Raw genomic sequence first — 15323 nt, 5'->3', positions numbered from 1 at the left:
TATGACCCATGGAAGTACAAACTGTTGTAATATGTCAAGGTATCCATCAGTATTAACCATAATTAAGCTCTAACCCATAATCAAAGAACACAGGAGTCATCTTTTTGCTAAACTAACAATCCAAAAATCATCAGCTGACTTGGATGATTTGAATGACCAACACTACTGATATGTTCTGAGACATCCCTAGCATGTTTGGTTGAGATGTAATGGGCGTTTCTTCAATTTAAAGTTTTGTCAGCTGTGAAGTATTTTTCATCAGAAATTTAAAGAGCTGACGTGGATTCTTTAAGAAAACTCAGGATTTTTTTGCATTTGTCGTGTCTGATAGTGTCTTTAGAAAACTTGAGCTCCTTCGCCATCTTTCTCACTGACCTCACTGGATTGTGAGCAATCTTGTTTCTGACTTTCCAAATCAGCTCTGGAGTTCTCACTTTACACTTTTGATGTTTTCTAAAATAAGTGTCAAAATCAACTGCTTTAAAGATAAAACGTAATCTTAAAGGCTTCCGTTTGCTTCAAGATTACGTTTTATCTTTAAAGCAGTTGGTTTTGACACTTTTAGAATCCTGAAAATGTCCACAGGTAGTTTTTTGGCTTTTAACATTGCTATTATAGTTTTTCATTTTGCTTGAATTCATTTTTGTATGCTTATCTACAACCAATTATTTTATTTTTAAGTGAAATTTACATTGGTTTACAAAATTCAATTGAAAAATTACATAAACGGACTTCTACAAGATTTAGCTTAAAATTTAAAATAATATAATGTCTCTATCCACATTTTAAAGTAACTAGTTTAGTAGGCTCCCCTAATAAGTATGAATAATTTTCCTTTTCTTTTTGCAAGCTAAAACGTGATACAGAACTTTAGCAAATGTTTGTAGGAAATCAGGCTGATAGAAAAATATGCTCTCCCATAAGTTTAGCTTGGTTCTTTGAAAATATGTCTATGGGAATTAGTTCACAAATAAATGTATTTCATTTCGTCAGGTTAGAATTATTTTGTTCTAACTCTGCATTTGTTTAAACTGAGATAAATCAAGCTGAAGTTTTACACTGTAATGCAGTAGAATTGGCGATATATTTTTCATTAATGAAAACTTTTTTCAATACTTGCCTGTATTCTAAAAAAAATTATTTGTTTTGAAAAAAAAAGTAAGTTGCTCAAATTGCTATTATGGCCCGACCCTGTTTGGAGATAATTTCGATAGATACATTTCGAGTTAATATTATTTTGTGCTATCTCCGTATTTTAGTAAAAACAATTGAAACGTTCTGCGAAAAGCAAATGAATTACAACAAATTACTTTTAAGTTAGGGATTTAAACGCAAATATAGAAACCTAAAACACTTCGTTGGAAAACTTAAATGGATGGGATGATATAATTAGCTTTCTTATTGCTACTTTGACAGAATTCAACTGATACTGCTTTTGGAAGGATGGGCAGCTTTTAACAAGAGCTATATTATTTAAAGAAAATCATTTCTATCTTTAAAGATTTATTGAAAATAAACAAACAAAGTTTTTAATACGAATAACATGTTAATAACAGTTTGAATGAACCTTATACAAAATAAAACTGAATGTTGCATAACATAACGAAAGTATATAGATAAAACAATTAAAATGAAACTTGTTTCCGGATGAAGAGTTAAAAAAACCTACTGAAATAATGTTTTATAGAAACAAACATCTACAGCTGGCATGTATGGGTACATAGAAACAATGTCTTTTACTTTCTCTATAAAAATTTTAATATTATGTCGAAAACAAGATGCCAATGGAATTGATGGTTCTTCAAGATTACTTCCTGATCCTCTAGTGTTTTTTGGCTTAGACAGCCGTACCTCCTTATAAATATCTGTAAAACGATTCTTGAAATACACATGACCAGGAGCATTAGACCTATATACAAGTGTTTTGACATTAAAGTATGGAACCTTTTTGTAGTTCATAAGACAGGCAATTTTTGAGAAATTTTTAATGTCCTTTTTTTGCATTTGGTATACAAAAAATGGTTTACGTTGGTTAACATTCAACATTGCTTTTACCAACTCGGGAGGGCTGAATATTTCTGCCGAATGTAATGATTTCTCAATTTCACTATGTATATTATCACATTTTTGAATGGAGCTATGCCCTGGCTCACAATACTTTTGTTCAATGATTTTAATATTTGGTTGATCAATAAGAAACTCACGCAATGCATCTGACACATGACTGTTTCTATTTTGTGGAACACAAGAATCAAACCAAAGTAAAAATTGGTCAATATTAGGAGGATCCTTGTAAACTTGATTTAGCATACATATCACAGCACTGGCAATATCGTTACCGGAACGACCAGACATACCTTCATGCCATAATACACAATATGCTTTTTTGTTCAGCGAAGAGTGACCTGTTAAATTACAACAACTGAGCTTTCTTTGATAAAAGAAGTTTCCCACGTTACTTTTTGGCAAGCTCAAGACATTTTGTAGATCAATACAAACTATGGTTGTGGTAGGGGACTTCAACTTTCGATCCTTATCTCTCTCTCGATCTTTTTTTTATCCTTATCTCTCTCTCGTTTCATTTTTTGATGCTATATGCTTGTTATACTTTTTGTTCTTCACTTGCATTTTCAATAATGCAAAATTGGTAGCATGTATCACAGAGATCTTTTTTTGGCTTTTGAAATTCAATATTAAATTTGGTGTTAAAAATATTGCGGTACAAACATTCCTTTGCTGGTAAAATTTTATATTGAATGCAATATGTTAAATACAAATCATAAAGTTTCTTCAAATTTAATGAACCATCAAAGTATTGTTTGCAGGAAATGCTTCGACAATAATGTGACTCAACTCGTGGAAACAAGTTAATATGGTTTTCTATACTCTGTTTAGTCATTTCAAGAACTTTTTTTTTACAATGTTTCCCTCATGTTGAAGGGGCAGGAATACCAGTTTCAAGCTTATTTTCATAATAGTATGATATTTGCCTGCTGCTGATGTCTAATGTAGACAAATAAAACACCTTATATACACGATGTTTGACATCATCAAGAAAGAAATTGTAAAAATAAGTATATTTTCTTCTTGATTTGCTTACTTTATTGATCTGAGTAATTTTTTTATCTAATCGCTCAGTAGTTTTACTAAAAAAGTGTTGCTTTTCAATCTGAGACATTCCCCAGAGTCCATTAAATAATTTTTTTCTCTCGTCTTCTGAAATTTTCACGGAACACTTAAACTTGCAACAATTTCCACAATCTTTTTTATTTTTAATACTTTTTGGTTGAATAACCTTGCCCCTGGTATTTATATATTCTTTTCCTGATTGCCTAAGTCGCTTTCTTTTTGACTGTTTCCAGTTATAACAGTTTGCCTGACGTTTTCTCGTTTTTTCACCGTGCGGAGGTAATCGCAGTTGACCAGCAATTGAAGGATGTGTTGAAACATAGGGAGTAACCATGATATTAGCTTGTTGTGGGTAAACTAAAAATAAAAATGAAACCTAAAAAAGTTATGCAATGCAAATAGGTAAAAAGACGATAATTTCTTCCACATATGAAGCAATTCATTTACATTTGAGTCTATATATGTGACATACACACACTAGTGCATATGTCACATCTACAAGAGAATCCGTGAGGTTCTAATAAGATGATAACACATTTCCTACTAAAATAATGTGCTGAATTTTTATTAACACTAAAAAAAGCCGATTAGCACTAGAACATATAAGAAAATACTTGTATTTTGGTTTATTACTCCAAGACCTACATTAATATTTTCCGCCATTTTAAAATTTTAAAGAGGAAATAATCAAGAACACGTATTATTTTATGCGATTTATAAACAATTTATTGGTTTTTGGAAATAGAACAAAATAACATTAATAACTATCGCTATTTTGCACATAGAACAATCGGTTACACCTTATTTGACACTATTTAGTTGTTTTTTTTCAATTTTAAAAGTAATACAGCTAGTAAGAAAATATAACAAAAAAAGAGGAAAAGGTCTAAACTCATTTATTTCAAATTTCGAGATAGAACAAAATAATTCTAACCTGACGATTTGTCAAGGGAATAGCATTAATCTGCGTATTTCCAATAATCTTTCTTGCAATCTACATTTTTACTCGAATTAAATTTTTTTAGTTCGAAGGTGGAATATGTCAATCGGCTGGCAGTGGGGTAGTTGTTTCTTAATATTGTTGTTTAATGATAAGATTTTGTATATAAAAGCTTCGTTGACCAGACTGTTACAAAAATACACAATCATTTTATAATTGGCTTAACTTTATGGCATCGGAAACTACTTTTTAGGCATCTTTTTAAAGATTTTTACTGTTTATGGTTTTGCGAGTTCAATTGGTGCAATTGCTGAACGAGTTTCAGCTTCATTAGTTGTTTTTTTGGTTATCGCTCTTGTTGCTTATCTCTACAGATAGATTTTCTATTCTTATAAAGTTTAAAATGTATTCGTTGAAAATTATAACAGCAAAGTCTTTTATTTTTTTAAAAGAAGTCGAAAGAAGTGAGCGATAAAGTAAGTGCTTACTTTTATGCAAAAGTAGAATAAATATTATTTTCATTTCAATATTAAAATGTGAAATATTTAATACTTGTTTAATATTAGAGTAGTGGTAGTATGATTTTCATATTTTTAATTCGGTTTAAGCTTTTTACTTAATGAATTGCTTTCTTGTAGAAAAGAGATGAATGTGTTAATCAAAATAATTATGAAGGTATTAATGATTATTTTGTTTCTAATGGGTTTTCTAACAATTACGCTGAGCTTGGTCTTGAGGTTGCTGAGAAATATTGTGAGCTTCAAACTGAGCCACTTTACTCAAATACAGTTGATTTAAAGACCTCAACATCAAGTGAATATTTAGAGTTAGGTAGTATAACATCTTAAGAAAAAGTGTTCTGAGGAAAATTTTTTCAAGAATCAGAATTAGTTCAATCTGTTTTTACTATACCCTGTTATGATATCATCGAGTTTTAATTTTTGAAAAGGTTGGCTACAATGTTACATTATTGGTTTGCTAAGCTTTTAATGAAATTCATCACTAACTTTTAAAGTATGGTTTTGGGTCAGAATTTGTCATAACAACTTTACTCTTAATATTAAAAGTATTTTAATTTCTTTTTTTTTTTCTCTTCATAATATTACAAAAAAAAAAATTCTTCAAGGCACTTAGACCAAAAAAACACACTCAAGTTCGATAAGCGTATGTGATTATCACTTATTACAGATATCAGGAAGTTTACTTTTTAATTACTTGAAATAAAATTATAGAAATATAAAAGTTACTTTAAAGTTAAGTCTTTTCTAAAATCTCTATCTTTCACTTGCCGCTAAGTTAATTCAGAAGTTGTTAACTGTCTACAGACCTTTGACTAACATGAACATTTTAATTTTCTTTGGAATGCAGTCAGTTTTCCGACCCCTGCAGTAGATTTATTCAACGCTTACGAAATAACATACCCATCAAAAGTTAACAGATTATGAAATATTTATGGCACTAGTGTTTTTGGATATTCACCTGGCTACTTTTTAAAAAAATAAAAAAATATTTTTTTAAAGAACGGTGATTAATAAAGAGCATATAAAAAGACACGATTTCTTTTTTAAAATATGATATTTTGATTTAAAATAACCAGATAACATTGGAATAAACTTTGGACTAATTTTGTTCTATAGATTTCTGAAAGATTCACGAAAGAAGAATAAAAAAAAAGATAATTTTAACTCTGAGACAAAATATTGGTGTGCCGTATCATGAAAGTAACCAAAAGTGTTTTGTAAATTTAATCTATTTATTTGATAAACCATAATTATATTAAATTTCTTAAATAGCTATTTTAATAAATATCTCACACAAACTATGAGAATTCCATAATTGAAGAAGAAAAAAGTGCCTTCAAGAAAGCCTAGTGCATAACTAATACTTAACTTTCCATTTAATTAACTTACCAAATAATTTGTTGAGTTTACTTAAACCAAATATTATTCAAAATTACTATTCATATACCAAAAAAAAATTATTCAAACCAAATAGTTTCAACGAATTAATTAGTTTAAATAATGTATACATGTGGCTCATTCAAGTAGAAAATATTTTTGCTGAAAAAATTTCATTAACAGTGGCTGACATTTTTCAAATAACTTGATATTCCACTCAAAAAGTCTAAAGTAAAAAAAAGTTCTTTCAGTCTCGGCTAAAACAAGTACTGGTGAAATAAATTTCAGATACTGACATACTAATTCAAAAAAATTGTTATATGAATTATCGATATCTTATCAGTAACTATGACCGTAATGTCAATTAGAAGAATAAAGTTGAAAATAATAATTTGTTCTAGTTGTTAAGAATGGTATTTTATCAATCAACGCAGATGGTGGTATAACACACTCTTAACAAATTTCTTTCCTAACTTATGTATGTGATTATCTTTATTTTCACTATAAGGAAAGTATGGGTATTAAGGCCCGGCGGGTAATAAGGCCCACTAATCCAAAGTTAGGGAAAAAATAATTTGTGAAACTTTTTTTCGACATTAAAATATTAGAGTTATCTGGTTTTATCACTGGCAGCAAAAAAAAATCAGCATTTCTTTACCGCGCATTCGACAAAGGTGGGCCTTAATACCCATACTTACCTTATATAGTAAAAAAAATTACTGAGAACGTTAAGTCCGTATGTGCAGCGAAATTTTTGAACACAAAAATAAGTATTACTTGAACTTTAACTAACAAAATACCGATTTTAAAATTAAATCATACATAAAATAAAAAAACTAGTTTTTTAAAAAATGTGAAAGTTTAATAAAATAAAAGTTGGTTTTAAACCGAATGAGTAATCATTTTGGAGCATCTGGAGACATAACATATGAACCTTTTTCAAAAGAATTGATAGCAGCGTTTCATTATGTAGAAACAATGTAAATAAGACTGGAAACTGATGAGAATGGGAGAGCGTGGGAGCACGTTTAACAATTTAGAGAGCTCTATCATTTGGCGGGCTTTTTAGAGTTTAAAGTTTAATAATGGCGTAACGTTGTAGTTGTTTATACTATTTTAGAAATATATTAAGGTTTACACTTGTTCATTATCGATATAGCTATCATTTATTAAAGTCCAGAAACCTGGATTTTAAATGGTGACCTCGAAGTGAAAAAAAAAAAAAAAAATTGATATTGGTTTACTGCTGAATTATCTGTGTATTAATCATTAAGTGAAGTCAACAAACAAAAGGATATATAGTTGATTGAAAATCGTTTGAAAATGAGTGTAAATCTAAACAAAAAGAAAAGAATTAGAAGCGGACATATACAACGTGTTGTTAGAATAGGAGAAGAGCTTGAGTACATTAAGAACAACGCGGGAAGGTTGAAATCATGTTTGGAAAACTTAAGTTTAAAGTAAAGCCTTCAACCAAGATTGAATTACGATATTTTAGCCATAATAGATGATGATGAAGCCATGGATATTGAAATTAACGAAAGCTCATACTTTCTTGACAAAATTCAGCTATTAATAATTCGAGCTCAAAATATTTTAAAGACAGTAAGTAAAGGCAAAAGTTCATCCAAGTCAATGGTCAGTTCGTGTAACAGTAACATAAATTTACCAAAAATTACATGGGAGGAATATAAAGGTAGCATTTTAAATTGGAGAGGAGTTTGCGAACAAATTAAAACAACTATCCGTGAAAACAACCCTTTAAGTGACATAGAGAAATTTACTTATTTAAAAAGATTGCTTAAGGGAAGTGCCCATGATTTCATTTATGGATTAACATTAATAACAAATAATTATGAAAAAACTATCTCCATGTTGACTCAATGGTATGGGAATACGAAAGTATTGTCTCAGTATATATCTCAACTAGTATATATCTAAATATATACTAAGTATATATCTCAACTAATATGGACAACTTACTTAAATTACCAAAGGTTAAATCAACTGATGACATTGTTAAACTTCGTATGTCAATAATAAACTTGAAACTAGTGTTAGAAACTTAAATGACCTTGGAGTAGAAACAGCTACGTATGGATCAATGCTTATAAATATTTTATTTGATCGCATTCCAACGGAATTAAAAATGATTATCTCGAAAAAATTCAAACTCCAAATTTGGAAATTAAATGAACTTATTGAAATTTATTAATGACGAGCTTTGTACTTGTGAGTGTTGTTTAGCAGTTGGTAAAACTTCAAATAGTGATGAAGTTAATTTTCAAAATGAATTCACTGCTCAAACACTTCATGTAGATACAAAAAAAACCTTGGTTTGCTGCTTTTGTCATAATAATCATTTTTCTAATAAATGTTTAAATGTGACTAATAGATAAAGTAGGAAAAACATGCTAAGAAAACAAGGACGTTGTTTCATTTGCATGGAAAAAGGGAATATTTCCAAAATTTGTAAAGTGTCGTATAAGTGTGTGAAATGTAAAGAAAACCATAATGTAAGCATATGTAACACCTCCAGTATAAAAAAAGAGACTATGTTTTAATGGTTCCTAGTTAAAGGAAATTATTACAAATTATGTCAATTGTTTACAACAAGCAATGTTGCTACAAACAGCAACTGCTTTAACTAAAAATACAAAAAATAAAAAAGAGGAAAACTCAAGATTATTATTTGATAGTTGTAGTCAGCGAACATATTGTACCGAAACACTAAGAAAAAAACTAAATTTTAAAGTATTATGAGAAGCAACAGTTTTAATGAAACGATTTCTTTAGATGAAGTAATTCTGAGAATATTAGATGTAGTACATATTTGTGTGCGTGGAAAAACCAAACCTGTTAATATTTATATCAAAGCTCTTTGTTAACCTTTCCTGTGTTCCCCGTTCCAAAATCAACATTTGAAATTGACATAAAAAAACTTATCCTTTTAAGAACTTACAATTAGCAGAAAATGATATAGTGGGAAACAATCTTGAAATTGACATTTTAATTGGAATGGATAATTATTATAAGTTTATGACAAGGCGTATTATCAGGAAAACCTTCGATGGACCAGTAGCCATAGAAAGTAATTTGGGGTGGGTTACTTGTGTCCCAACAAACATGACCGTTAAAAGAAGTTATACAGCTTAAAGTTTGTATTCAACACATGTCATACATATCAATACCTTACAGGTTGACAATGATAGTTTAAAAATCGAATATAATGAAATTCTGGGAAATTGAAGGCTTAGGAGTAGAATAAAATGAAGTTTATTATAATTTTCAAAATAAAAAGTACCATGATGGAAAAAGCTATGTAGCTGCCTTACCATTTAAATGAATTCATGAAACTTTTCTTGATAACTATTCAAGTAAAGAAAAAAGGCTTGATTCAAAACGACGACTCAACAAGGATGAAGCACTTTTACACGAGAATAATGAGATCATTTACGAATATTTAAATGATGGAATCATTCAAAAGGTCACAGACTCTGGCTTGCCTGGTAGAATTCATTATATGCCTCATACACCTGTCTTTCGTTTAGATAAAGATACAACGAAAATGAGGATAGTATTTGATGCATCATCAAAAAATGTGAAACATATTTCACTAAATGACTGTCTGTATTCCGGTCTCTGTTTGTTTACGTTGTTATTTGATAATTTAATTCGATTCAGGCTTCACAAGATTGCTTTAATATCAGACATGAAACAAGCATTTTTGATTTTTGGTATTAGTCCTTCTGACCAAGATTATTTGCGCGTCATTTGGTTTGATGATGTGTTCTCACAAAATCCAGAAATAATATTATTTCGATTTAAACGTGTTGTTTTTGGATTAACATGCAGTCCATTTCTACTGAAACCAAAAATAGGAGAGCATTTAAAAAACTATGTGGAGGACTTTGAAAATTTTGTTTCACAGTTTCTTTGAAATTTGTATGTGGATGATACTACAACTGGATTTGATAAAGTTGCTGATGCCTTTGAACTTTTTAAAAGAGCACACGAGGTGTTGAAAGAAAGCGGTTTCGAATTAGCAAAGTGGAGATCTAATTCAGAAGAAGTAATAAACTTAATAAAGTCTCAGGTTGATATACCTAACACTGAACAATATAGGAAAGTTTTAGGACTCATTTGGGACACCAAGTTGGATGAACTTGTCTTTTGTTTTGATGGATTAGTGGATGAGGCACTTAAATTGCCACGAACTAAATGATCCGCATAATTTATCAATTTAAAAATATATGATACTCTTGGACTATTGATCCTGATTATTATTCAATCAAAAATGTTCCAGAGAATATGTACAGAAAAAATGGATTTGGATGATTTCTTGCCTAATGATGTCTGGACACAGTGGTATAAATGGTTACATGGGCTTAAAGAACTTAGTAGTTTACAAATACCAAAATGTTTATTTACTGACGTAGCTAAACAAGTAAAGTCTGTTCAAATTCATGGCTTTTGTGGCAGTTCAACAAAAGCATACGCAGCATTGTGTTATTTACAGATCGAAGCTAATTAAATGGTTGTTGTAAACTTACTTGCAGCAAAAGTGAAAGTTGCCCATTTAAAAAGCAAACTGTTGTTGTTGAGCAAATTAGTAAATTCTGTAAAAAATGCAATTAATAGTGTACTTCATATTGAAAGGATTTACTATTGGAGTGATTCAAAAATTTGTTTATCTTGGATTCATGGAGAAAATAAGGAATGGAAATGTTGGGTTGAAAACCGTGTACATTTAATACGAAGTTTATCTAAAATTGATGATTGGCATTTTGTTTCTGGAACCGATAACCCTGCTGATATTCCAACTAGAGAAAACGATTTAAATAAACGAGAAAATAAGGAATGGAAATGTTGGGTTGAAAACTGTGTACATTTAATACGAAGTTTATCTAAAATTGATGATTGCCATTTTGTTTCTGGAACCGATAACCCTGCTGATATTCCAACTAGAGAAAACGATTTAAATCTAATTCTCAAAAGTTAGAGTTACTGGAATGGACCTGAATTTTTAAGGCTTGACCCTACTAATTGGCCTGCGAACAACAATTGCTAAGATGAATTAACAAAATTGTCTATCAATTCCGAGATGAAAAAACAAAAAAAATAATTTAAATGAAATTGCAGATTCGGAAAATATGTTTGATCAGCCCAGTATGGAATGTATTGTTTTTAGTATGATCGGAAATGCCACGGTGGTGGAGGGAGTATCATTAATTGTGAACTTACATGAGATAATAAAAATAGATAACTTCAGCTCAATAAACAAATTTTTATTAGTAACCTTATATGCAATGCAAATTATAAATAATTTGTTATATCGAATAAAAGAAAAAGAAGAAAAAAGCAAGCTATAGGTTATATTAGTACGGAAGAAGTAATACATGCTGAACTTATGTTGGTTAGAACAGAACAATTGTTAGCAAAAAAGCTTAATGAATTTTCTGATATTTATCAATCCTTAAATTTAAAATATGATAGTGAAGGTGTTTAACGATTACATGGACGTTTACCTAATGTACTTGTGGAAGTTGATATTAAACATCCTATTTATCTTTGGACCTCCAATCAATATACCGGAGAAACCGGATGTCGGCAAAAACAGCAGAGTTAAAGATGAAGCTGACCAACCAGTAATTAGAGATAGTGATCTCTGAGGTGGGGAGTGTAGAAATTACGTAAGTAAGACTGGGACCTAGTGAGAATGGAGGAGCGTGTGAGCACATTTTATAATTTGGAGTGCTCTTTCATTTGGCGAGCTTTTTAGAGTTCGAAGTTTAATAATGTTGTAACGTTGTAGTTGTTTACATTTAAGAAATATATTAAGGTTTACACTTGTTCGTTATTGATATATCTATTAAAGTCCAGAAACGTGGATTTTAAAACGTTTAAATTTCTCCAAGGATAAATTTACTCCCATCATAAAAAACATCTTAAGTATTAATCATTTTTTATCTAGATGGTAGCTCTAAGGGAGCCAATTTAAGGGTGGGGAATACTCAATACTCAATAAACTTCTATAAACAATCACAATCTTTGAGGGCTTTATCAAATGTAATTCTCTTGAAGATTTTATGTCGAATTTCAAGATTCAATATAAATAACTTAAAATTTTGAGAGAATTTCTGATTTGCTGCCTGAAATTAAATTTTGAGCCATATTATTTCTTATGAATTAAAAAATGTCGCGAAGGTTTAAGCAAGTTGGAATTATATGTCTCACTAAAAATGCCAATCAACAAACATACCAGTGAGTTTCAAAAAAAAACAAATAAGAAAGGACTGGATTTCTTAAGTGAACTATCATCTGAGTACTTCAGACTTCAGCAGTTCTAAGAGAATGAGTTCAAATGTCCAGTTCCCAAAAACCTTTCTCTGAAAAATTTAATGACGTCTACAGCATCATACAATCTTGGCGCACTTTATTAAAAAAGATCAAGTATTTTTTGTTAACAAGTTTGGAAGAATTTATCATTAAGTTCTGTAAAAAAAAAGAGTATATCTTTTTTGGTTGTGCATGGATTGAAAAATAGTTAAACTTGGGTACCTTTAACTAACGCAATTTCGAGCGGTTGTTTGTCTAATCTCACAAATGTATAGGACATTTTAAAACAGAAACGATGACTACATATTTTCTATTTCTGTGATCTAAAAAGATTGCCTATTACTGTTGAAAATCTAGCGTATCTTAGTTATGTTCAGTCATCTTTACAAAAATAGACTCAAAATAGTCATCTTTTTCAAAACACTCATCTTTATATATTAGACAGAAAAAAGTAGGCGTACTAAACATTTTTGGATAAAATAACTAACCAATTTTTTGCAGTGTAGAATCTGTCTCTAAAATGTAGTATAAACTGTCGTATTTGTATATTTTAGAAGCCCTTTTTAGGCGTATTATCAGTGTGCTGGAGGAATGATTCCCAGAAAGCATGTTTAAAAACATTCCTCCAGAATACTGATTGCTTGACTTGGCAATTTAAAAGAATTACAATTTCATGTAATTGTGGTTAGGAATTATCTGTAACGATACGTAATTTACCTTTGCAGTTGTTTTACATGAATTAAATAAACAAGAATTTCACCATCACTACACGTAAACTGTTCATGTTCTTTCTCAAAAGAAAATAGCGTTTTATGATAAGAAATAACAGTTTACATACCCTCTGAATATTGGAAGTAATAATACAACAAAAAAATAAGTAAAATATTACTGATTAACTTGTGAAAGCTTGGATCACTTTTATACAGGTTAACATACTAACATTTTAAGGCTGCAAAGTATAATTGAATACCATATAAGTGCAAAAAAGTCCAAATGAGCAAGATTTCTGTTACGAAAATAGTAATGAGATTTATGCTATGAAAGTAGAGGATTTTAAGATCAATTACTCAGAGATACGTTTATAAATATAACAGAGTATTATGATTCCGTGACAAGACTGGCACACGAGTGTTGTTATTTTGAGCAAAAGTAAAGCACCGCATTGTGGTAAACACTATCACCAGAATTATTTGTTTCGTTATCCAGAATAAGCAAGGGTAGCTTCTTGAGGATTCGGTCAACTATCTTTTAAAATTTTGATCAAACTCCAAAAGGCGCTAAAATGGGCCACTGATCAAAAACCCGATCTTTGATAAAAGAAATTATCATGAAAAAATTTTAAATAATTTTCAATTATTTTACTGCATTGCAATAATTTATTTAAATAACCATGCACTTTCATTTGAAAGCTGCTACATATCTTTCACTAACATTTAACCTGCTTTTGTGACGAATTATGATTTATAAGTTGTTAGTAAAATAAAGTGAAGAGTGGAGTAAAAGTTTCAAAGATATATAGGTTGAGAAAATAAAGCAGGGAAAATAGAAAACAACCATTGCGGCTTGATTGCAAAAACGCAAAAATAATCTTTAAAAGAAAATTATTCATTTGTAACACGTTTCTAAATATTTGCATTCTATAACTATATTTTAAACAAACAGTATATAAATATAGTTTAAATGTTTTCTATGGAGTTCATTGAAAGAAATCGGCACGTATAATATAATTTCTACAGAAATGCTTAATGTTTAATGTTTAATGTTTGATGTTCAATGTTTAACGTCGTTTCGTCATTAGTTACTAGGCTTTGAAAGAGCGCGTTCTCAAAATGCACGCGGCCTTGGAGAAAGATCTATGAAGCGAGTGAAAACTTTTTTCCTTTCCTTTCCTTTGGAATTTAATTATTAGTTTAGATTTGGAATTTAATTATTAGTTTAGATTTGGAATTTATTTATTAGTTTAGATATATTGCATAAAGAATCATATTAAGATAAATAATCATCGTTAAGATCATTTTATAATTGAAGTAAGTATATAAAATAGTTATATATGCATTTATTTTAGATAAAGTAGAAAGGATTTAAATTTTAATTAGATAAATAAGAAAAGATTTTAGTTTTTTAAATCGTTTATATTTTGTTTGTTCTAGTTTTTCTTTTTGCAGTTTTGTTTTTATTATCTTACTTTTTAGAAGGAAAATAGACGCTACTGCAGTTTCTCTCCCCCCCCCCCTTTTTTTTTTATGATTGATTCTGATAGAGAATATTATGCTGATTCAGAAAAATATAAAAACATAGACCTGAAAATTAACGGAAAGTTCTCTAATTCGAAGTCAAAGTTGTAAAAAACCCCACTAAAAACCCTAATATTCGCCATTTTTTTTCAAAACGCTTTCATTTTTAACGAAAATTAGTTATCGTTAAATTGCGCAATAAATAGACCTGGTTTCCATCAGCCTTTGCATTAATGTTTTAAAGTTTCGTAACAAAAGTGTTATAACGAAATGAAATTAATTGAAGATATCAATTAAAGGTTGAACGTAGAATTTGAGAAAGTAGAAAAACTGATGAATAATTATCATTGTATCGTACGCTGGCTTTTTTTATTAAAAAAAACGGTTTCAAGGTTTCTTTTTCTAAATTTTACATATGATAAAACAGCAATGAACAAAGTTTCAATATTCTTCTTTTAGGAAAGAAAAACTGTTGAATACTTTTTTAAAATTTATTACAAAAGTACATTACTAGCATTATAGTTTATTCTCTAATAAATCAAAAAACGGCCATTTTCATTTCCACAATAATTGCGCTAGATAAACATACTTTTACGACTTTTTTAACGTAAAAACCTTGCTATTGATGTATTGCTTTTGTCAGCAAAAAGATCATTAACTTATTATTTTCAAAATGGCGAAGATTAAGGTTTTTAATGGGATTTTTTACAACTTTGACTTCGATTTAGAGCACTTTCCATTAACTTTTAGGTCTATGTTTTTATATTTTTCTAAATTAGCATA

The 15323-nt window shown here is 29.5% G+C and overlaps 1 protein-coding gene and 3 pseudogenes across 1 annotated transcript; 3 read left to right on the top strand and 1 right to left on the bottom strand.

Annotated features, from left to right (window-relative positions):
* Positions 1 to 1665: 1665 nt before the first annotated feature.
* Positions 1666 to 3793, bottom strand: LOC149880009 (uncharacterized; annotated as a pseudogene).
* A 3497-nt stretch (positions 3794 to 7290) lies between these two features.
* LOC149880008 (uncharacterized) lies at positions 7291 to 7908 on the top strand (annotated as a pseudogene).
* Positions 7909 to 8159: 251 nt separating this feature from the next.
* Positions 8160 to 9123, top strand: LOC149880007 (uncharacterized; annotated as a pseudogene).
* A 367-nt stretch (positions 9124 to 9490) lies between these two features.
* LOC145188266 (uncharacterized) lies at positions 9491 to 9907 on the top strand. Its single transcript, XM_090070713.1, has one exon. It carries the CDS (start codon positions 9491 to 9493, stop codon positions 9905 to 9907), a length of 417 nt encoding a protein of 138 aa, XP_089926839.1.
* Positions 9908 to 15323: the final 5416 nt, after the last annotated feature.

Source organism: Hydra viridissima, unplaced genomic scaffold (genome assembly GCF_058129835.1).
Source record: "Hydra viridissima isolate aposymbiotic clone 2 unplaced genomic scaffold, HvirCarnegie_v1 scaffold_13, whole genome shotgun sequence".
Classification (NCBI taxonomy): Eukaryota; Metazoa; Cnidaria; class Hydrozoa; order Anthoathecata; family Hydridae; genus Hydra; species Hydra viridissima.
The sequence above is the reverse complement of the archived record's forward strand: the minus strand, read 5'-3'. Positions and strand labels throughout refer to the sequence as shown.

What these genes read in the sequence shown, in the direction of transcription:
- LOC145188266 (XM_090070713.1), top strand. Translation starts at nt 9,491, where the DNA reads ATGCCTCATACACCTGTCTTTCGTTTAGATAAAGATACAACGAAAATG.